At 41.4% G+C, this 23,449-nt stretch overlaps 1 protein-coding gene across 9 annotated transcripts in view; it reads right to left on the reverse strand.

Moving 5' to 3' along the window:
* LOC147710582 (zinc finger protein 618-like) overlaps positions 1–23,449 on the reverse strand; it is a 998,795-nt gene that overhangs the window by 411,348 nt on the left and 563,998 nt on the right. For 5 of the 9 annotated variants that reach the window (XM_086921256.1, XM_086921253.1, XM_086921255.1 and 2 more), the window contains 2 exons: positions 19,104–19,193; positions 15,263–15,298 (listed from right to left, as the gene is read on the reverse strand). The exons of the other annotated variants lie outside the window; for them this stretch is intronic. In XM_086921256.1, the coding sequence (XP_086777382.1) occupies positions 15,263–15,298; positions 19,104–19,193 (126 nt within the window). The remainder of the gene's footprint in view (positions 1–15,262; positions 15,299–19,103; positions 19,194–23,449) is intronic. 9 annotated transcript variants of the gene reach the window in all.

A 23,449-nucleotide genomic window follows, 5' to 3' on the forward strand; every position in this document is an offset into this window, starting at 1 on the left:
TTCATGCCTTTAATAATACGTAAAGGGAGAAAACAAGGAAAGCACATCTTAACAAATAAGGCATTTAGTGATCAAAGGGACCTTTAACACTAGCTTTAGTGTAGTTTTTGTTGAATAAGATTCCACTCTTAACAATATTACTTCTGCAAATGATAATAATGTCCACCTATTTTAGAAACTTTTTACATCTGTATGCACGAATTAAACCGTCACTCGCAGTAGATCTTCAAGAAAGGCCATAACAGTTTATACAGGCATTGTTCAATGGATTGCTCATGTCTAATCATTTCAACATAACCTAGAAAGAGCACATATCACTGCTGGTAGGATCTCGTTACTTCAATCAACAGAACAATAAAAAAAATGTATAAATTATATTGTTCTCTCCAGTTCAAACTAAAACCACATAATATATTCTAGTCAAAATCTAAATGTATATTTTAGAATCTGACGAGATTGACGTAAGACAAGGCGCTTCAAATACACAAAGCCAATGATATGTGTGTACTTAAGAACCCACAGCCCAACAGTCTTTCCAGTGAATTGAGCAGGGCTTGTTAGGGAGGTGTTTTAAGTGTTGAACGTCGATTTCAAGAACCAGAATAATTAGCCAATAACTTTAAATTAAAAAAGGGTATCCTGTGAGAATGTCAGGGTCTGCAGGAAAACACTAACAAAACGATGGGGCCAATAAAATAAGTCTGAACCACATAAATAGACTACCTCAAATGTCTTCCAATTTTCGTTGATCAGATAAAATGATACATCAATACTGTAACACATGCCCTCTGTATTTTCTGAAGACATACTAATGTTAATTTTGAATATAGGTTGCATGTTGGACACAAAAAAGTGACATAGGAGACACCTCTTTTACATGAGGTAACTTATGCGTGAAAATGCATTTGTAGGTGCGAGAACACAAGAATCACACAGCTGCCCGCAATTTTGTAATTTAAACTCCTCAATATGCTTACAGTAACTTTAAAACAATATTGCTAAAATGACATATTTGTGTTCCGATCGTTAGCTTTTCCTGTTAAAAAATGGTCAAATAAATTGGTTTGCCTACTCTTTTTAATATTAAATGACAATTTTCAACTGTTGGTAATCATAAACTGCATGGCATGTAGAAGAAGCAAAAATACGCTCACGATCTGGGTACCCATGTATACTTTCATCACCTTAATAAAACACACTGTAAATAGAATTTGGTCAGATACTCCATGCTCTGTTTGCACAAATTGAAGGGTTTCTTTTGTAAAACTCAATTTTTTTCCCTACTTGTAAACATATAACATGAAAGAGTTGTTACCTTCCAAGCGTTTAATCCAGTTGTTTTAACTTGCCACAGGAAAACCCAAAGCAGTTAGCAATTAGCATATTGTTAGTATCTCACCTTGCACATGTCTATGCAGTGCCTGGTATCATCATATGGCTAGAGGAATCTGCTAAATAAAACACATCTCCAGCCAAAATAGTAAAGACTAAATCAGCTTACGAGTATTTGTATTCTACTTAATACATTAAATCAAGCACTGATCACAAACTACCTCGTTTTGAGTTTAAACAAATATCAAAAAAGTGTGTCTGCAGGCCACTTAAAATAGTGCAGCAAAGCACACAGTTTTTAGTAGTTCTCCATGGCGATTTTCTTATACATACATGTCAAAACTACAAACGCCTTTGAAGCCTAGTCTAGAAATATGTCCACTGTAGGTACTGAATCCATTTGACATTGATCTATTTCAGTCTTTATCTCTTTTTCTGTACTTTAACAGATTCCACATCTCATTTAGGGCCACATGTACAAAGTTTTTTTCTAGTCACAAAATGGGACCATTAACAGAATCGGCCCCGTTGAACCAGAAAATTGTTTTTTGGGATATCCAAAACCAAAAATTGTAATTTAGCAACTAGTTAATGAATCACATTTTTGGGTTCGCCATTCGGTATTTGGTATTTGGAAGGGGCATATTGTGGGCGTCGCTTCCAAATATCTAATCAAGAAGGTATGTACGAATATTTTGCGACCGGAATGCAGTCGGAAAAACATTTGCACTTTACTACCAACCCAAAGTTGGTGGCAACACTTCGCAAATGGGAAGGGGTGCCGAGGGACCCTTTCCCTTTTGAGAATGGCTGGCAAAATATGTTTTAAGAGCAGGCAGTTGTCTTAAGGACCACTGCCTACTCTTAAAGAAGCATTTGCAATGCAATAGGTCTCACATTTATGCAAGTTTGCACTATTGGCATTGTAAATGACATTGCCTTTTATTTATGCTTTGGTTTTTGAAACATAAATAAAAGGGATTGTCGTTTAAAATGCTAATAGCTTAAACTCTCACAAATGCGAGACTTATTGCATTCCAAATTTTTGTAAAAGCGCCTTATCGCGTGCTTTCAAATTGTAAGCAGGCAGGCCCAATTCTTTAGATGAACCGCATCTAAAGAAAGGTGAGTGGCGCCATTAAAGTGAATGTACGGTATGGTATGGGGCGCTTTAAAAAACAAAAAGCGTTTAAGTTGTCAAACAAATTTTTATTTATTTTATAAAAGCGCCTCTTGTCGCGATTCTACTTCAATGGCGGCTACGCCCCTTTCTTTATATGCGGCTTGTGTACCGAAAGGCACGTGGCCACCATTAAAGTGAAAGCGCTTTTACCCAAAAAAACATTTGTTTGTCAAGCTGACAAACAAATGTTTTTTGCTTTTTTTTTAAAGCACTCCATGCCGTGCTTTTACTTTATCGGCCATGCCCATTTAAGACACGGCTCGTCTAAAGAAAGGAGTGACCCCCATTAAAGTGAAAGCACAGTATGGGGCACTTTGAAAAATAAAAATCATTTGTTAAGCAGCATAGAGAGTGCTAAGTGCTGCGCTGTGCAGGGAGCATTTTTGAAAGACAAAAAGCAGCCTAGATGATCGGGCACCGCACGGTCATGAAAACAAGGACATTACAGAAAATAGTGCACAAAGACTGTAGCTAAAACAGACCGTATAACAACACAAATTTAAAGTCCAGTCCTTATGGGAGGTTACGAAGTGAGACAATGTGTTACTAACAAGCCAATTAACAAATCAGAAGCAACCATTTAGAAAGGACAGTAGCAGAAGCCAATTGATAAGATGGGCGGAGGGTGGGCAGAGCTTCAAGCCCATACCTGAATACAGCATGCCTCACAAAGCAGCACAAGCTCGGCCCAGGCTAGACCTAAAAATGAAACTTCAAGGTTTATTTTTTGTTTTTAAATGGATACAATTTTCCTTTAAGGAAAATGGTCTGTGTTTAAAAAAAATTGCTTTAATAAAAAACAATCACAGACATTGTGGTCTGCTGAACCCAGTAGGCCAACATCCCTGTTATTGCTGGGATTACCTACTGGATTAATATTCATGCAGCAGGTCTTTTGCAACCCACTAGAAATCACAAAGAAAACTTAAGAGAGTTTTTATAAATTCGGAATTGCGACTTCCTAATTGCCTTTTGCAGGAAATCACAATTGGGAATACACTAGTCCTATTCTTTGTATGTGTAGCCCTTAATACTTTAAGCAGCAGTGAAAGAATGCCCCTACCCACAATTATTTTTTTCCCCCGTAGTTTATAGTGCAAACTTGACTCGAAGGTATCAGGTATCAAGAGTGCTTTACATGAGCACCAGTTTCGTTACAGAAGGACACGTTCATTTTTGTGAGGCACAGGCAGATTAAATGATTTGCTCAGAATCACAGGATGTTGGGCGTCAATGCTGAGACTCAAACCCGGTTGCCCAGATTTGAGATAGACTGCCCGAGCCGTTAGGCTAAATCCTCTCTAATTCACACAGTTAACAAAATCTCTGTGCTCACTCCTGACTAGCCCAACATCTGCAAGAGATGGGTCTTACGCCTTTCAATTGGGGCTAAGTGAAAACGTTATTGCATCATCAAATAAGGAAGACCAACTTGAGCAGCGAGTCATCCATGTAATTCTTCCATTGTCTCCCTAACAACAACACTTGGCTGCAGTTTTTGGGGTCCGTGGTCCCGAAAACCCCCTAAAACTGCAATCTGGTGCTTCCCAGGAACACTTTTTGGTGTGTCCTCAGATGGTGCCGCTATTAAGGTCCTTTGTACAGGCCCTAGCTAGTAGTAACATAGTTTCTTTGGTTTGAACTAACTGCAGCCGGGTGAAATACCTACTCACCCACCTACATAAATTAAGTTGATAGGCTTGGAGTCGATTCCACGCCCTTGGTACGCTGTTTTTTTAATGTCTGAAATGTCCAAGAGGAAAAAGTTCATAACCTCAATGTATTTTCTTTTTTTAACTCCTACATATATGCAGTAACCAATTCCGCCTTTTATCTCTTAGGCCTGCCCGAGGAGTCTTACTAATAAAGGAGTCACCCTAATATTAGATAGGGTTATGTGTGCCATTTGGACTATTGCAACAGCCAGCCCAAAAAATGAAATCCTTAAGTAGCACACTGTTGAAGTTTGATACTATTTCAATACCCTACCTTTTGTCCATAAATCATTTCATGTGTGTTCTGGGCTATCTCTGCAAGTGATTCCTCCCCTGCTCTCCAGACAGAAGCCTAGAGTCAACCCCCGAAAATCTACGGTACAGTCAGCAGAAAAAGTACAAACATTTTGGTGGTAAATCCTTTTACTTACTGAACTCATACTATGGAATTCTCTTTCTTTAGATATAGCACTTAAAAAATAATTGCCTACATTCAGGATGTCTTTTTTTAAATCTGGTTATTAGTTTCATACATTTCAGCCTTGAAGGAAAGATATTTAACGATTAAATCAGTTATTATCTTTCTCCTGTTTTAGATCATGCTATGCATCCAATAGAAAGAGTTGTCGCATCAAAACGTCCAGACGTATTGTGTTAATGGCATAAGCAACAGCAAACTTTTAACAAAGAATATTCAGCTTCGTCATTTTACATGAGACGTAGATTTCTTAACATATTCTGTTGACTCGTTTGTTATATTCTTACACAGTACATTGTTTTGCTATAATCCCCTGTCGGCCTAATCTATTCCACTTACCGACCACTTGGTTGCCTTCCCTAGTTCCTTTTATTGAGATCTTGACTGCCAATGCATTGTAATGGCTCTTTTGGCCCAGGTCACAACATTTTTAATGTGTTCAGTTCCATCCACATTCTTCTACACCAATTAACATCTCCCAGAAAGAGGCTAGGAAGGTCAGTGCACCTTTAAGACTACAAAATTCAAGATGCCCTAAAAAACACATTTCTTAAATATGGTGTGTGATTTACCTACCCGCAAGAATACTTGCTCACCCACCACCACCTGACAAATTTTTCTCATAAGCTACCACTTAACTGAAGCGCCTTATGCTAGGTATCTAACGGCACTGCTGAACATCTAAGTATTTTGCATAACTTTGTGACGTGGAGGAGGACTCTTTAAAATACATTTTTTCAATGCATCAGTATGTCATAAGAAGAAGGAAAATGGTACCCTACCAGAAACCCCCTGAGGAGGGGAAACCTGTCCCGACCTGAATGACTGGATTTTGAATGTCTGTGGAACACACCAACTGTCTGACAGTAAACTACTGCCCAACTGTCATGACAATAAATATGAACTAGAGTCTTCACAGCTTGCAAAACACAGCTGCTAACCTTGCCTGGTTGAAAGCCCCCAGCCAACCAAGGGTTTTTAGTGACTGACAACATATTGAACCACTACACCTCACCAGAGGAAGGGCCTCGAGAACTATTGCTACAAGTGCAGGTGTGCTGAGTAATAACACTACTTTGTACGCACACTTCCTTCCTTTGCTGCATTTCACTATTTACTTATTTAAAAGCCGTGATACTTTGCCAGTTGACCAAACATTGGTTGCCTTCAAAGCTAAATATGTCACAAACAAACCACATATACATATACCTGTGGGCCTCCACTTTTCTCTATAGGTTAGAATGAGCACGGGCGGCCTTAGGCATGTGCAAGCTGTGCACCTGTACAGGGCCACCAAACCTCAGGGGCCGCCACGCCAATATATATTCTTAATATAATAATCCTCATCCTAATGAGGATGGATACATATTTGCGTGGCAGCCCTTGGCAGGGATTTGGCGGCCTCCGGCTCTGTTCCACTTCCAAACACCCTGACCCCGGTCCCCCCTCTCTTCCTGAGCTCCGGGGGGCTCCGCCCCGCCCGGACCCCCTCTTCCGGGCCCCCGGCGTTTGCAATAACTAGGAGTGAAAGAAGTAAGGATTTGTGAACCCGTTGACCGGCAGAAGGATTGCGATCCCATCTTTTACACTCTTCTAACTGATTTGCTAGTAGTAGTAGTAGAAAAGCTTTATTCGATTTTAGAACAGTATAAAATCATAAAAGCAACAGTCATTATATACAGTTTCATATGCATCACAGGTACACAATAAAAATAGTATTAAACAATATATGTTGGAATACAAATGATAAAGCCTTTCAACCATGCAATGGATCATATAAAAAGAAGGTTTGGATTCTGTCTGGAAATTGTGCAAAATCAAGCATAACAATTAAAAGTGGTCCATTTTTAAGTCACTATGGATCTCCATGAGTGGCTCGGATTTTCAAACAGGTCTTAAGAAACATAGCTATGCATTTGGCATTTGATACTGTATCTAAAAATAGTAACGCCATAAAAGCTGGACGGCATCTTTCAATCCCAGGGACAGTAGGATTGGAATAATCCATTGTTTGCGTGGAACATCATAATATTTACAGAACAGTAATACGTGGATGTTGGACTGTTCAGAGGTACCATCACAAGGGCACTGGATGATGGAGTTTGACCAATCCTGTCTCCCTGGGAATGTAACCAAGCGGAAAAACAAAGTCTTAACCGGGTTAACAAATATTTTTCATAGGTAGACAAACAAAAAGTAAGGTACGGCTGGATGCCCAAAGTACATTGGATAGTTAAAATACGGCGATTTGTGACTTTATGGATTTCTTGAGCCATACGAAGTTCTCCCAAATGAGATAAACAAAGCGATCGCAGGGCCTTTCTAGTAACAGTGTTTAAGACTGCTGGTTCTTTGAAATATTTGGAAAGGCCCAGATCATTAATAAAATTATTTACATATAACAACCATGGGACATCCAGTCAGTTGTCTAAGACCAGGCAATCTGCAATTAGTGCTCGGGTTAAGCTACACTGCTCCGTCGTCCAGATGCGATGCCACAATAATATTGGCTGGATTTTTATATGGTCAGCAATATAATCCATGCCTAATTCTATATGGCAGGCAAAGGTTGGAGAACACTGAGGAACGGCCAGGAGATAACGGATGGAATTGTTCTCTGCCCTTTGCAAAGTGTCCACAGATACATAGCCCTACACCCCAGTGCAATTTACAGCTACGCTATGGCACTTAGCGTAGTATATTTGCAAAAGTTCTTTTGGGGGTGGTTTTCCTATTTTACGAGAGAAAGCAATCAATGCAGAGGAGGCTCTTAAAAATAAAAGGTATCTACTATCAATGGCCGATTTCCAGGAGGAGGTATTGTCAAATAATATACCTAAATAAGGGTATGTCCAGTGCAATCCAACTTAGCTTTGTCTAAACATATCGTTTTTTTCTTGGATCTCTTTTTGCCTAAATGCATGACTAGTGTTTTCTTAATATTGACCATTAAGTTCAATGAGGCCATGAATTTACAGTACGAGTTTAGTTGGTTCTGGAGTTGTACTGGGGTTTGAGCCATAATTACTGCGTTGTCCGCGTAGAGTAACACGGGAATCGGACGACGGGCAATTGTTGGGAGGTCCTGACTCCCTTCTAACATTGATTTGCTACTAACTCTATTCAATACAGGTTTGCAAACACTGTTAAATTATTACAGGGTTCTAGTAACTGTGCTTCTACTGAGTCATTTTGAGGAGTGTCGCAAAGGTCAGGTAGAGATCCCAAATAAGGCACTGTTTATCGATAGAGAATGTGGTTTTTACCACTATATTATTATACATTAACATTCCTATGTGGTTTATATACTTCCTAGTATTGTATTCCAATTTAAATTGTAAATATACATGTTTATTAAAGTGTGGTGTACTCATAGCTCTGGCTGGACATTCATATCTTTATTTCAACTGTGTAACTCGTGCTATACTGTACATCGACACACCACCATCTTTGAAATGGGTATTGACTGTTTATCCACATCAACCGGGAGACTGAAGGAAGCTCAAAGGCCAACTTTCCAACGAAAACCAATAATCAGAGTATTCTTTAGTGGGGAAAAACAGCACTCATCTCTCTAAGTATTTGTTTGTCCATACGTAGACCCAGGCCAAGGACAGAGCGAAATATACCAGCAAAATGAATAAAACATCAGCAAGGGTACCCAATACAGAACAGAATGCCATTAAAAGTACTTGTGGGATGGTTAATATGGCACGGGTAACTCTGCATCTGGCCAGCTGTCTACAGGTCACTGTTTCAAATCCAGTGATGGCCAAATAAGTCTTTTTAATTATGTGGAGAGCACCACTGGAAATTCAATTGCTTTTAGAAACTAGCTAATCTCACAACTAAAAAGACTTCTCATTTTCCGTGCAGCCCCGCTGAGATGTCAATCGGCTTTCAGCATTGGGACAGGAAGTGTCTATGAAGCTGCTGTGTACCTGCTTGAAGTCCAGAGACCCATGAGGAAGTGCTGTCATGGCATGAAAGGCATCGGGGGAGGGTGAAAAAATTGTTGCGAGGCACTATGCTGTTTTTCTGTGCAAACCTTCATTAAATTAGCACAAGATGAACTTACCTGTGTGGGCCTCTCATCTGTAGGCAACTTTCAGTTTGATGTTTAGCGGCATTGCCTTGGATGCGAGAAGAGCCCCGCTACATTTTCCGTGCAGCCCCGCTGAGATGTCAATCGGCTTTCAGCATTGGGACAGGAAGTGTCTATGAAGGTGGAATGAGGCACAGAAGACGACAGAAATGTTTTCTGCCAAACCCACTTGGGATATCATGAACTAACACAGTTTTCGAGCAAGGCACGTCAACTCACTGAAGGAACAGTGGCGGCACTACAGGAACCATCAGGCCACGCGGGTGTCCACGCTCATCCGGGCGGGGTGTTAAATTGTGGAAAGTAATGCCGCCATGAAACTGCTGTGTACCTGCTTGAAGTCCAGAGCCCCATGAAGAAGTGCTGTCATGGCATGAAACGCATCGGGGAGGGCGAAAAAATTGGTGCGAGGCACTATGCTGTTTTTCCGTACAAACCTTCATTAAATTAGCACAAGATGAACTTACCTGCGTGGGCCTCTCATCTGTAGGCAACTTTCAGTTGGATATGGATATATATATATATATATATATATATATATATATATATATATATATATATATATATATATATATATATATATATATATATATATATATATATAAATTCACTGAAAAAACCATAGGTTTCAGGGGCGTTATAGTTAGCTGAACATTTCACTCGTACAAAACCATTGAAATTCCCCCGTTCTAGTTAGTTCAGCTAACTATAACTTGCGCGCCCGCAATGCACTGCTGATGACGTCACACAGTACATCACTCATGACATCACTGATGATATCTCAAATGACATCACTGATGACAACATCCAGTGAATGTGTTTAAATATGTAAATATCTGTATCATTCTGTCACTTTGTGTATAACTGGCTGCATAGGATGGTTTTTTGAGTATCAGTATGAGTGTCTGAGTATCTGTATGGTTCGTTGGGGGTATTACTTAGTGCATGGATGCATGAATGAGTGACTCACTGTCTGTATGTGTTGAAGACAGCATGTATGCAGGACTGGATGGGTGGATGAGTGTGTGTATGGGTGTGTTAGTGAGTGAATGACTTTCTCAATAGTGTCTTTAGGAGTGACTACATAGGTTTTAACCTAGTATATGTGAGTATTGGTGTATGTGACAGTAAGAGATTGGCACAGTTCCTGGATAAATAAGTATGTGTTTTTATAAGTGATTGTTTAAGAGAGTAAGTATGTGTAAGTTTCCGTAGAAGTAGTGTGGTGGTGTGTGTATAACTGTATATATAACTAAATGGATGTTTGATACTTTGTTTGCATGTGTGAGTAACTCCATAGAGGAATGACAGTGTGTAACAGGATGTATATATGAGTACATATCATGAGTGAGTATATGCATGAGTGATTGTATAGAACTATTGGTGATTACGTGGATGTGTGTGTAGATCTTGGAATTACTGAATAGGTGTGTTGTAACTGGTATTGGTATCTCAATTGCTTTGAAAATGTTAGTTTCTATTTTGAGTGTGTGTATCAAAGGTTATATTAGGGTGAGAGGAGGTCTGCCACTCTATCACAAGGATGATGTAATCAGTGATGTCATTTGAGATGTCATCAGTGATGTCATGAGTGATGTCACTGACATGTCATGAGTGATGTAATATGTGCATTGCGGGCGCGTGAGTTATAGTTAGCTGAATTAACTATAACGGGGGAATTTCAATGGTTTTGTACGAGTGAAATGTCCAGCTAACTATAACGCCCCTGAAACCTATGGTTTTTTCAGTGAATTTCAAAGGTTTTTAAATGCTAATTTGCCTGAAACCTATGTTTTTTTCAGTTTATTTCAAAGATTATTTAAATGCTAGTTTCTAACTATGCCTACAGGGGTAGGACATGTAAAGAATGGAGAAAAAACACGCAGAAAGAAGAAAAAGAATGCAGAAGGAAGCAACAGAAGTCCTCAAAGATGAAGAAATGTGCATGAAGAAGGAAGACATACAGAAAGAAGACACAGAGGAGCAGAAAGAGGCCTTGTTGCAAAATCATCATGTTCCGTCAACTTTTTCAGATGGGTACTGGTGGTAACTGATTCTGACTAACCAATCCTAGAGCCAGTGCTATGTTAAAAGACACTTAGAATACAGTTAAAACACCTACATACACTAGGGAACACTATGCGTTCGGGTACCACTATTATTAGAATTACCTCCTCTGTAAGCACCTAGTATATAATAGGGCAGGGGGATTAAAACTACCTCTTAAAACGCGCCACAGGGTACGTTTGCACACTGGTGAAGGGAGGAGTGGGGCTGAGCTTACATGTGCAAACAAGCCCTGTGGCCATTTTAATTTGGTGGATAAAGTCCCCTTTGAATCTCGAGTGTCCATAGAGATGCGTTTCAGAGAGGTGTAAAAAGGGGCACGGCCTGGACCACCTTTCTACAACGCAGCGCAGTGGCACTTACTGGAAGCACCTTGTGGGCTAGTTGGCCCCCAGGGGCCCTCTGGATTGAAGGGGAATTATTTCCCCAACTTAAAACACACCACAGGGCGTGTTTGCACACGTCACCTCAAGCCCCGTCTCCTCCCTTCAGCCCTGTGTAAACGCGCCCTGTGTCCGTTTTAAGTTAGGAGATCAAGGGCTAGATGTAGGTAATAGCAAATTACCGAATGGTAAATACCGAATTTTACCGATTCGGTATTTACTAATCGCTAATTGCTATGTAGGAAAAAAAAAAATCAGTAAAAATACCGAATCAGTAAGATTAGGTAATTACTGATTCGGTAATTACCGAATCAGTATTTGCCATTGATTCCTATGGGCCTTGAAGCCCATAGGATTCAATAGCAAATACTGATTCGGTAATTACCGAATCGGTAAAAATACCGAATATCTAAGGGGGACAGGGTGTCACTTTGACACCCTGTTGCACCCCTGTTTCTGGCTTGTGTGCCATGTGACACACATACATGCCCTTAGGGCAAGTATGTGTGCCACACACAGGTGTACATGCACAGATGTGCATGTACACAGAAATTCGTAATTTAACACCCAATAGCATTGGGTGGTAAACAACAAATTTCTAAGGGCCTGTGGCACTGTAAACTGTGCCACCTACATATTGAATTACAGAATCGGTATATTTACCGATTCGGTATTTTACCGAATCGGTAAATATACCGATTCTGTAATTTTCTAGCCCCCTACATTACAATACCCAAATACCGGTCGGTAACGGCCGAAATCGGCTGTTACCGACCGGTATTTGGGCTCCTACATCTGGCCCCAAGTCCCCTTGAATCCGGAGGGTCCCTAGGGTCAAACTAGCCCCTTAGGTACCTCCAATAAGCGCCACAGATCTGCGTTGCAAAGAGGTGTAAATAGGGGCGTGGCCTCTGCACACCTCTCTGCAACGCAGCTCCCTCGCGCATACTGGAGGTACCTGGTGGGCTAGTTGTTTCCCAGGGACCCTCAGGATTGAAGAGGAATTAATTCCTCAACTTAAAACGCAACACAGGGCGCATTTGCACAATGGTGAAGAAAGGGGGCGGGGCCTGAGGTGACATGTCTGCAAACACGCCCTGTGGCGTGTTTTAAGTTGGAAAATTAATTCCTCTTCAATCCTGAGCGTTCCTAGGCGCCAACTAGCCCACCAGGTACCTCCAGTATGCGCCAGAGAGCTGCGTTGCAGAGAGGTGTTCAGAGGCCATGCCCCTTTTTAAAAACACTCTGCAACCCAGCTCCGTGACGCTTACTGGAGGTACCTGGTGGGCTAGTTAGCCCACAGGGACCCTCAGGATTGAAGAGGAATTAATTCCTCAGCATAATACGCGCCACATGGTGTGTTTACATACATATCAACTCAGGTCCGCCCTCTCCCTTCACCACTGTGCAAACGCGCCCCGTTTTAAGTTTGGGAATTAACTCCCCTTAAATCCTGAGGGTGCCTGGGGTGCAACTAGCCCACCAGCTACCTCCATTAGGCGCCACAGAGCTGCGTTGCAGAGAGGTGTAAAAAGAGGCGTGGCCTCAGCACACCTCTCTGCAACGCAGCCCCCTGGCGCATACTGAAGGTTCCTGGTGGGCTAGTTGGCCCCCAGGGACTCGAGTATTCAAGGGGAATTAGTTTCTCATCTGCAAACGCGCCAGGGGTCTCGGTTACATAGTGCTGCAGCGAGTGTCGGGGCCACCGCGCAATGCCCCATTTTTCCATTTTTGTTTAAGAAGGGGGGCTGTGTGGCCCCCCTTTTTTTCCTATTGTCTTGGCCCTGCGGACCCCATCCCCAAGTCCTGATTAAGTCCCAAGGCCTTAATCGGCCCCGGGACCCCACCCCCAGGGCATGGCCTTTATGGTTTTTAAAAAATCTTTAGGAGGGGGCTGTGTTGCCCCCCTCATCAGGCTACTTATGGCCCTGGGGACCCCATCCCTCGAGGCCCCCTTTTGTTAAATTTCTTTTTTTTTACATTTTATTTTGGGGAGGGGGCCGTGTGGCCCCCCCCCCCCCCCCCCGGGCCACTTATGGCGCTGGGGACCCCATCCCCCAGGGCCTGGCCTCTTGTTGGGGACCGTGGGGGGCAGGGTCGAACTGGCCATTGCGGGCACCGGACAATCCCCCGGTGCGCCGCACGGGTGGGGGCCGGTTCTGGGCCCCTGGGGGCCGTTTTTGTTACAGGGCCGTTTTTGGAGCATAGCTGCAAAATCGGCCCTGTACAAAATCAGCCAAAACCGGCCCGGGCAAAGAGCTCAGCGGCACATCCAAACCCCCCCTCCCCCCACCGAGTGGGGATGGGGGTGGGCCGAGAGCTTTGCCAGGGCCGGTTGTGGTTCTCAGTCCGGCCCTGGTGGGGGGGGTCTCAAATCCCCCACGGTCCCAACCGGCTCGCCACCTCCTGAGGGAGCCGGCATTGCTTTTCCACATGGGGAACGGCTAAGATGCAGCTCCCCGTGTGGAAAAACAATTTGGTTTGAATTTTGAAAGAGAGAGCAGGTAAACCTGCTCTCTCTTTCAAAATGCAAACCAAGTTTGCTATGGCAGGGCGGGAGCCGCAAGGCTCCCGCCCTGCCATAGCAAAGTACAGTGTCCCGGGGGTGGGCACCCTGGGACACTGTAGGACCCGGCCCTGAGGGGTGGCGGTCCCCAGGGCCATCACAGGCTCCAGGAGAGGGGCCACGCGGGGCCCCTCACAACAATTGCAAAGCCCCAGGAGGTGGTGGTCCCCAGGACTTGGGGGTCCTTAACGGACCCCCGAATTTAAATATTTAGGTCCCCGGGGAGGTGGCGGTTCCCAGGGCGTGTGGGGGGCCTTAAGCCCCCCACCCAGATTTCTTTATTAAAAAAAAAGCCTCGGGGGTGGTGGTCCCGAGGGCTGCAGGAGGGCCGTGAGCCCCCGCATATATTCTAAGGAAGCCCTGGGGGTGGCGGTCCCTGGGGTTGGGGAGGGCTGTGAGCCCCCCCGCACATCATTTTTTGCTGCCCTAGGGGTGGTAGTCCCCGAGGCTGGGGGGCCCCTCTGGGCCTCCCATTTTTTAATCGGCAGGATCCGTGCATCCTGCCCGGATTTTGTCTATTTTTTAAAAAATATGTATTTTTTGGGACCCCCTGAGCAGGCCTACGGGGTCTGGGTGTTTTTATCCTGCCCCCTTTTCGTATTTTTCATATTTTTTTCTTAAGTTTCTTGGGATTTTGACACATTTAAAAAAATATACAACTTTGTAGTTCCCTGGATTAAAAAAAAAAACATGTTCACCAAATTAGTATAAACATCACAGACTATCAATAAAAACGCCAGTTAGCACAGTGAAAACATACTAGTGAAAACATTTATTTTTTTATTCAACTTTTTTGGTAGGTACAGAAGATTTTAGAAACGTAAACGCAAAGCTTTTCATTGACTGTCAGCTCCCAAATATGTCTGCTATAAATGCATTTTTGTTTCAGTATTTTCAAAAGGACCAATAGAAAACTAAAACACTTACATGGTTACCATTAATGATAACTCTTATATTGAAAATGAATATCAGATACGTTTGCATATCTCATTAGAAATAGTTAAAGTGGTTTGAAATTGCACATGCAAAATATTTATATATATATTTTAAAAGAGTGTTAGTAGAGGTGAAAACTGTTTGCATTCGGGAGTCACTACTGTAGAGAAACCTCTATCCAGATGGAAATTAGAACTGTAAGGCTTTAGTCTAAACAATGCTGCATGCTTATAAGACCACACTGTGGCATGTGATGGGCCAGCTAATGGCGTGTATGCTGTGTACAATACAAACTCACATACATTTGCACACAAACACACAGTAGTAAAAATAATACATATCCCATCTGGTGAAAAATTACAGAAATCAAGAGGTCTTAGTGTTCAACCAGATAATCGAAGTACTGTTTTATACCACTCTAGTCACAAGCTCAATACGCTATGTGTGAATTTAAAGCTGAAAATCATAAACAAAGTATACAAACACTATCAGCTTACCTGACCGATTCTCTGGGGCCCCCTCCACACTAAATACTAATCCAGAATATGAGGAGGGAAAAACAAACAAAAAGAATACAAATTAAGTTTTTTTTAAATTGCCTCTTTCATGTGCTGAGAGGTGTACTAAATACTAACAATTACCCATAATTGTCACACCTATACTTTACTTCCATGTGGTATTTTATTGTGCTATAGTACACACTTATATGAAACACTTTATTCTGGAATATGGACAATAAATGCAAATTATTTAATAGGGAGGGAGCTGTCTGATTATAATGCGTCAATAGATATATCATATCTCACTGATACATTGGTGTACTTATTCGACCAATATGTCAACTAACCAGTGAGGTGAGATTGTTAGGCGTTTTTACACTATTGATACTGGCTTCCCTCAAAACATGTCTGCTTATATTGTCGATATCTGGGACACCTTGAAGTAATTTCATTTTATCTCAACTAGAAGTACATGTTCCTCCATTATCTCACCACACTTAAAATAAAATGTTTGCAGATGTTATAGACACAGTTGTGTGGCTTTCTCTGAACTGTTGATATTTATTAAGATCATCAAATGTTCAAATCAAGTGTTGTTTGACCACTTTACGTATGCAAAAGAAGCTTAGAGTCGAGAAAAATAGATGTGTGGCAAAAGAAGCTTAGGTTCAAGAAAAATAGATGTGGGGTGATGTAAAGCACCTCCAATGTCAACAAAATTACAAGAAGCTGCATTTCACACCATGGCACTGCGTCTCCATTAATGCAGGCTTATGGACAAATGTTGTGCTAGACTGAAAGTGCAAGGCATCCATGACAATACTGAGCTACCATCTTTTAAATCTTTATGATTTTAAAACTTCACATATCTAAACGTATACAAAAAGATTTGGGAATCTTTAATCAGTCTGCTGTGACAGGATAGGTTTCATTTTCGTAAAGTCTCATTTTCTAAGATTCAAGAATGTTTTTTATATAAAAATCCAAATTTTACTAAACTAAATTTGACGGCAATAACTGGGCCAGTTTATGGTGCATGGTTGGTCTGTCACATCCAGAAAGCAAACTAGGTTTATGTAGCCTGCACATATATGAACCTTTGTGCCGGACATTACAATTTGAGCTCATTTCGATGTGCCCAAGTCTGTATATTCGAATTTAACAAGTGAATATACATAACACACTATGTAACTGGTTGAACACAAACCAAAACTTCTGGGCAAATCACTACGATCATATTCTGTACAGAGATGGTACTTAAATTTAAAAAACATCCAATTAGTGTGTTTAAAGGGATAAACAAATAAAGAGATAAACAAATAAGGACATGAACACGTACAAATCTATATTTTTATTTTGCTGTTTAACACCAGAGTGCAAGGATGTGTTATCTGACTGGATAACATTTGCTTCGAAAAACATAGATCAGCATAATACATAAATCGGCGTCAAATGAGCTACACTTTAAAGACAGTGTGAAACGGTGCTTTTTGAACCACTAAGCTTTATTCAACCAGTTGATATAACATTCTGGGTGATCTAGCTGGTCTTGTTTTCCCAGACTTACCCATCAGAACTGTGTTGAGTTTTTTTGGAAAAGGGACAGTTTATAAATAGGACTTAACCTCACTTGATCAATCAGCATTGTCCATACACTCAAACGGATTCAGGGGTCACAATTACATATACCTTTTTGTGTGGCAGAGCTTTCCAGCTAAAACGTGTTGCATGTTTCAGTGTATGCAGCACACAAGGCCACCAACCCCTGATGTCAAGCATAAAGATTTTGACTGTTGTATCGATATAAAAGTTCTGAACTAGACTGCTGATTGCAAGATGAAGTCATGAGAGCCAGCTTCTCGAAGACTGAATCTGGTCGCATCACATGCAGGGTGAAATGTTCGTAGGCAGCGGATTATTGTAGCTTGCCCATGACTTGTTACTCTTTTTACCTCCCCCCTTGGGTTTGGGAAAAGGGCAGTTCAGGAAAGTGACAGGGTTCTGGGACGACCCACACCGCCTCACTTTTGCCACTTTAGGGATGGGAAAGCGCATATATGTGCAGATAAACCAGCAGCCACAAGCTTCCCTCTCATTGGAGTGCATTCCGAGCAGCCTTGAGTGATTTCACTGTATCTTAGAAGCCTCAAGATGCAAAATGAAAAACAAAACCTCGGGAAGAAGACAGAATGATATGGTGCCCCTTGGTTAATTGAAGAGGCCAATGGAGAATGATACTGATCATTGAAGACATAACAATGGACAGACCTGATAAACTTAGAAGCATACTTGTTCAGAAGTATCAGGAAAAAGATACCAATTTTCCTAAAAGCAGAAACTATTTTGTAAACCGAGAGGGAATGAACAGGAAAAGTTATAGGGCTGTAACACGAAAACCTGCTGATACATTAGAATAGCAAATCATATTTAAAATGACAGCAAATGTAGAGTTTTTTTTTTACGATTTCAACAAACTAGGAGACAGTCTCAATGATACCTTCCCAAAGTAGAATTGAAATTTAACAGGTGGACAAGATGTTCAAAGAATTATTCATCTATAATACTTAGGACGAGTTCTCAATTAAGAGGGGACACTTATGTTATTTTTTCATTCCATAAAAGTTTAACGTAACCTTTATTTTTGTAAGTGTATATATATTTTTTGTACAGATTTTCTACTTTCAGTTTTTAAGATTGTTTTTATTTCTCACACTCATAAGGTTCAAAGACGTATTTCCTGGTGTAACACAGAAACTACTCATGCCCCTCTCCCAGTATAACATGTTCTGCCTACTTTAATGTGAATATGGACCAGATTTTATTTGACTAGTTAATTATTATCGACAGCATTGTTTCATACAGTCAATTTGTTTAATGTAAACTTCTTGAAGAAAAGATGCAGCTTAGTTTTGAAAGGTAGCTCTAAATGTTGATATCATTTCGGAGCAGGTGGTGATGAAAGACAGCTGCTTAACAATCTCAGTCAACTACCATATTTGATACTAAATATAGTGCATCGAATGCATTGATTTGGAAAACATCTACGTCGGAGGTCAGCTTTTATTATATTGTATATGCAATAGACTAAATGTTTTTTAAATCCTAAAGTAGACTTTGAAAAAAGTACAAAATGAATAGCACAAGCCTCCAATGTCTACATGGGACATAGAAGAGGAAATAAGATGCCACTTAGGGGGCGCGGAACGTGTGGCGATGCATGGTGCTGTGAAATTTAGTAAATGATTCTTTGGAAGGAAGAGGCACTTACCTAGGGGTTTTTAAGGTAAAGTGTGCAAGTAATCAATTCCAAAATTGAAAGCGTACCACAACAGACAATCTATTCGCCTGGGCACTAGTGGTTGCTTTGGTTTAGTAAAACTATTAATAATTGGGTGTTAAAATATCTTTTAAAGTGAAAACTAATAATATGCTAAAGAAGAACCATCACATAAACACCAACAAATTATTAATTTGAAATGCTTATTTGGTGAATAAAAACGGCCTGTTGCCCACATATACTTTAACTCACTCTGGATACCTACTTTTATAAGGATTTTTTCACTTCACAATAAAGGAAACCCAATAGCATAAGAAAATTTATACAGACTATGGAAGTAAAGTGGATTCATAAAAGCCCAAATCGAATTCCGGAATTAGTTTTCTTCGGAAATTGGAGAATTGTTGTACAAGCCACAGGACCCATGCAATATTGAAAATGCAGTTTGATATGTGCAAAAAGGGTCTATCCACTTTAAAGTGCTTCTATTTTGATTAGAATACATATTCTTTTCCCCCGTACAATCAAGCAAACAAGTTGAAGTGAGATTCAAGTACTTACCATCCACAGCATGCAAGTCCCTGTGTTCTTGAAAACAGCTGTAATATTTGTATTTTTTGCCACAAATGTCACACGTGTATCTAAAATGGTCTGAAAAAACGAGAACATAATGCTTTATTTTAGAAATATTAGGGTGCATTGCAGGACCGGAACATAAAAGTATCCATTTTTGGTGGCGGAGTCCCTAAAAATATACGTTTTGTGAGGCAGAAAGCCCTATTCTGCAATTAATTTTAGTGCCTGTGTAAGTAATTCAAGATGCTTAGATTGGCACTTGGCCTGGCAGAAGAGTAAGCGGAATGCAATTCACCCATGAGTACTCTGACTGGCCAGTACACAGCAGGCAATACGGCTTCTGCACCGTGGTCGTGGACCGTGACATCCTGTGTCTAACTCTGGGATGGTGGTATCAAAACCGTTTATTTACTGTTTAGGTCTGCTGTTAAAAATGTCAGATTTCTTTAAGGGTTTTCCCAGTCGATGGCATCAGCATTGATTTCATTACAAGACCGGAGGCTACCATTATGCTTATAACTTTTAATGCCGACCCAAGCAGCCGCATAGGTCACAAAGTAAAAGTTCCATACTAGAACATTACAGACCGAACAATAGCAGTAAGCACTAGGCAATCAGCCTCTTTTAAATGCGGCTCCAAGCAGATAAGTCAACTCCTTGTTTCCTCCTGAAACTTTCTCCTTACTTTCCTTTATTGTCAATTGATTTATTATATTCATGTATTTATTGCTATGATTGTTGTTATGCCTACACTAACTACTTCTTTTCCTACAGCGTTATAATGCCCCTTTTCACTTTATTTTCGGCTAACCGCCGCTGTTTTTCCCCTCTTTCCTTGGGCTCCCGACCTCCAATTTACGGAGGTCGGCTCCAACCCTATTTGCGTTATGTTCATCCTTGATTTCGTATTATTTTATGATATCGCACACTTTTAAGGGAAGCGCTTCAGGTACTTCAACCTACAATCACTTGTGGTTCGACTGCCTTTGCCTTGCGTATACGTGAACGGGCACTCCGATTTTGGTGTGTTCATCGAGGCGACCGGCCGCGATGTATTTATCGAAGTTTCCTTCCTCTTTTGGATTAGAGGAAAGCCCCTCGGCAGCGCAAGCGCAGCGTGGTGTTGCTGCTAGGAGCCTTTCCTCTGTCCTCGAGATGAATATGCCTGTTTTTTCAGTGGCAAACGACCGCGATTGAGCTTCCTCGACCGATCAGCTGTTTTTTCCTCCTGCCTGCCACCGAGGATTACACATTTAGAGATTATTATTAGAGTTTTAACCCATTTAGCCTAATTCTCATAATAAGTTTCCAATTTGTGTAAATACATCTGTGTTATTATCTTTGATCTACTTATACTATCTTGATCTACCTAATATAATTATAAGATATAAAATATATATATATTTAAAAAATAAAAAATAAAAAAAATATACATAATATAAAAAAATAGGGTTTTAAAATATATATATCAGGCATCAGAAAATATCATACCTTTTAACCAAGTCTGACTCAGATTCAGAACAAGCTAATGCGGCAGAATCTGGTTTTAATAGCGAAAGCATAAGAAACCTTATTCACATGGAAATGAGATTGTGTATGTTCTCGACGCTTTCTCAAGTCATGTCCTCTAAAAGATCTTTCCCCTCTGAGGAGGATATCATTCCTGAGGCAGACTTTACAGATGAGAACAATCTTGATGAGTTTAGGGGTAAGAGGCACAAAAAGAGAAACAATACTGAGTTTACCCCAGAGAGCACGGGAGGTCCTAGCACCTCAAACGTTAGAGGAGGTCTTAGCACCTCGTTTGCCTCAGGTGTCCCTAGCGGCACAACATCAAGAGGTGTCCTCAGCGGCACAACATTAATGGGTGTCCCTCGCGGCACGAAATACCAAATTGATCAAAACGATATGAACGATCTCGATTCTATTCCTAATAACAATGATGATGCCTCTGAATTCCCGGATGAATACATCTTTGATCTTGATGAGGACCGAGATTTTGACTCTCTCCTCTTTAATGACAATACTCCTTCTTCTAAGGATAGTGTCCTGGACCCTTTGGGTGAGGAGATGTTCTCTCCCTTTAATATTAAACACCCTAGGAGCTCTGAATGGACCCCCCCATGAGCATGTGTCTAAATTTATTACCAAGTGGCTTAGGAATCCTTTAGAGAGGGAGACCAGGAATCTCTTGAGAGCCGAACGCTCAAGGACTTCCATCGAGGGTATGGTGTGCCAGACCCCAAACCTCGATCCAGAATTAATTACCTACCTCTTTAAGCTTGGCAGAGATCCCCGAAAAGGACTCGAAAGGTCCTTAACCGCATGCGCGCTAGCGGGTTTTCCCGCTGCGTGCTGAAATTTGAAAATCGCGGGTAACGTGACAAAGCCAGTTCGTCATGCGCGCAGCGCAGCTAACGCCCATGACGAGCTGGCTTTGTCATCCGCATCGAAGGGGTTAAAGATCTACCAAGACAAAGTTTTAGACATCCTGGGTCTCTTAACTAAAATATTGATGCTGCAGAAGAGAGCTACCTCAATAACTTCCCTCTGGACTCTCACTCCATTCGGGGTTGGAGTCAGAGAGCTCTTGCTTTGTTAGGAAACGCTAATGCCGGCCTCAACTCAGAGAGAAGAAGGGTTGTCTTAACTAAAATTAGCCATAAATTGACTGACTTGGCCGACAAAGAAACTTCTATTAACCCTAGAGGTTTACTTTTTGGGGAAGATTTAATTAAGAGCTTGGGCAAGTACGTTTCTACTTTCACTGCCCTGGATAAAGCACAACAAAACATGAAGAAAGTTTTTAATTCAAATAACCTTTTTGGTAGGGCCGGAAGAAGGGGCCAATCTTCCGGCCGCTTCAATCAACGGCCCTATTCCAGATCAAGAGGCTATGGTGGAAGAGGATACCAACCCACCAGCCAGACTCAATTCTATCCCCCGAGAGGAAGAGGCTTTCGTTCTAGAGGATTCAGAGCGAGAGGAGCTCCCGCCGACACCAACCCTCAAAGTGAGTATTCCTCCCCTTCTCCTTTCTTCGAATCCAAAAGTGGGAGGGAGACTGAAGTTCTTTTACCACAACTGGAATCTTATCACTCAAGATCCTTGGGTATTAAATACCATACTCTGTTTTCTTTAGATTTCACTCAAACTCCATTTCAGAAGTCACTTCCCAAAGCAATTCCCCTTACTTTGGATCAGGAGAAGATAATAGAGGAAGAAATTTCCTCAATGCTCCAAAAAGGCGCAATTGTAGAGGTCCCTATGGAATTTCTGAGATTTATAAGCACTCTCTTTCTTGTAGAAAAGAAAGACAAAGGTTGGAGACCCGTCATAAATCTGAGGGAACTCAACAAATACCTTGTTTACAGTCATTTCAAGATGGAGGGCATCCATCTCCTCAGAGACCTCTTACTAGAAGGGGATTGGTTAGTCAAATTGGATCTGAAAGATGCCTACTTTACCATCCCTATGGCAGAGGAACACCAACCCTTTCTTCAGATCATTTGGAAGAACCATCTTTTCCAATTCAAAGCTCTTCCCTTCGGACTCTCCTCAGCCCCTTGGTGTTTCACCAAGGTGATGAGGGCAGTCGCCTCATCCCTAAGAGTAAAAAGTATTCGTCTCATCATTTATTTAGATGACATCCTTATACTGTCAAGATTACAATCAGATCATTCAAGATCTCAAAACTGTTGTAGACCTTTTAGAAAGTCTGGGTTTTATCATAAACAAGGAAAAATCAATAATGTCCCCCTCAAAATCTATGGAGTTTCTGGGTTTCACGGTGGACACCACAAATTGCCTTCTCCTTCTTCCTGCAAAGAAGATTTCCAAAATCAGGAAGGAGATAAGATATTTCCTGAAACAACAGCATCTCTCCTTAAGGGAATTAGCCAGACTTTGGGCCTTCTCTCTTCTTCCATTCAGGCTATCTTTCCGGGCCCCTTGAATTATCGAGCCCTTCAAAGAATAAAAGCAAAAGCTCTCAGATCAGGACTCTGGTACGGAGATCGCATCTCTTTGAATCAGGAAGCCACCTCAGAACTGACCTGGTGGTTGGACAATCTGGACGCATGGAATGGCAGGGCGATCTTCGGTTCAGCACCGGATTTTATTTTGGAATCAGACGCGAGCCTTCATGGCTGGGGTGCTTGTCTCCAAGATCAAAACACTGGAGGGATGTGGTCTCAGGAAGAATCCTTTCAACACATCAATTACCTAGAGCTAACTGCTGGGCTTTATGCTCATCATTATTGTAAACGTATTACTCATATGTCTGATGTTGTTCTACATGACTACCAACAAGCATAATGGTAGCCTCCGGT

The sequence above is a fragment of the Lissotriton vulgaris genome, chromosome 5, assembly GCF_964263255.1.
Source record: "Lissotriton vulgaris chromosome 5, aLisVul1.2, whole genome shotgun sequence".
NCBI lineage: Eukaryota > Metazoa > Chordata > Amphibia > Caudata > Salamandridae > Lissotriton > Lissotriton vulgaris.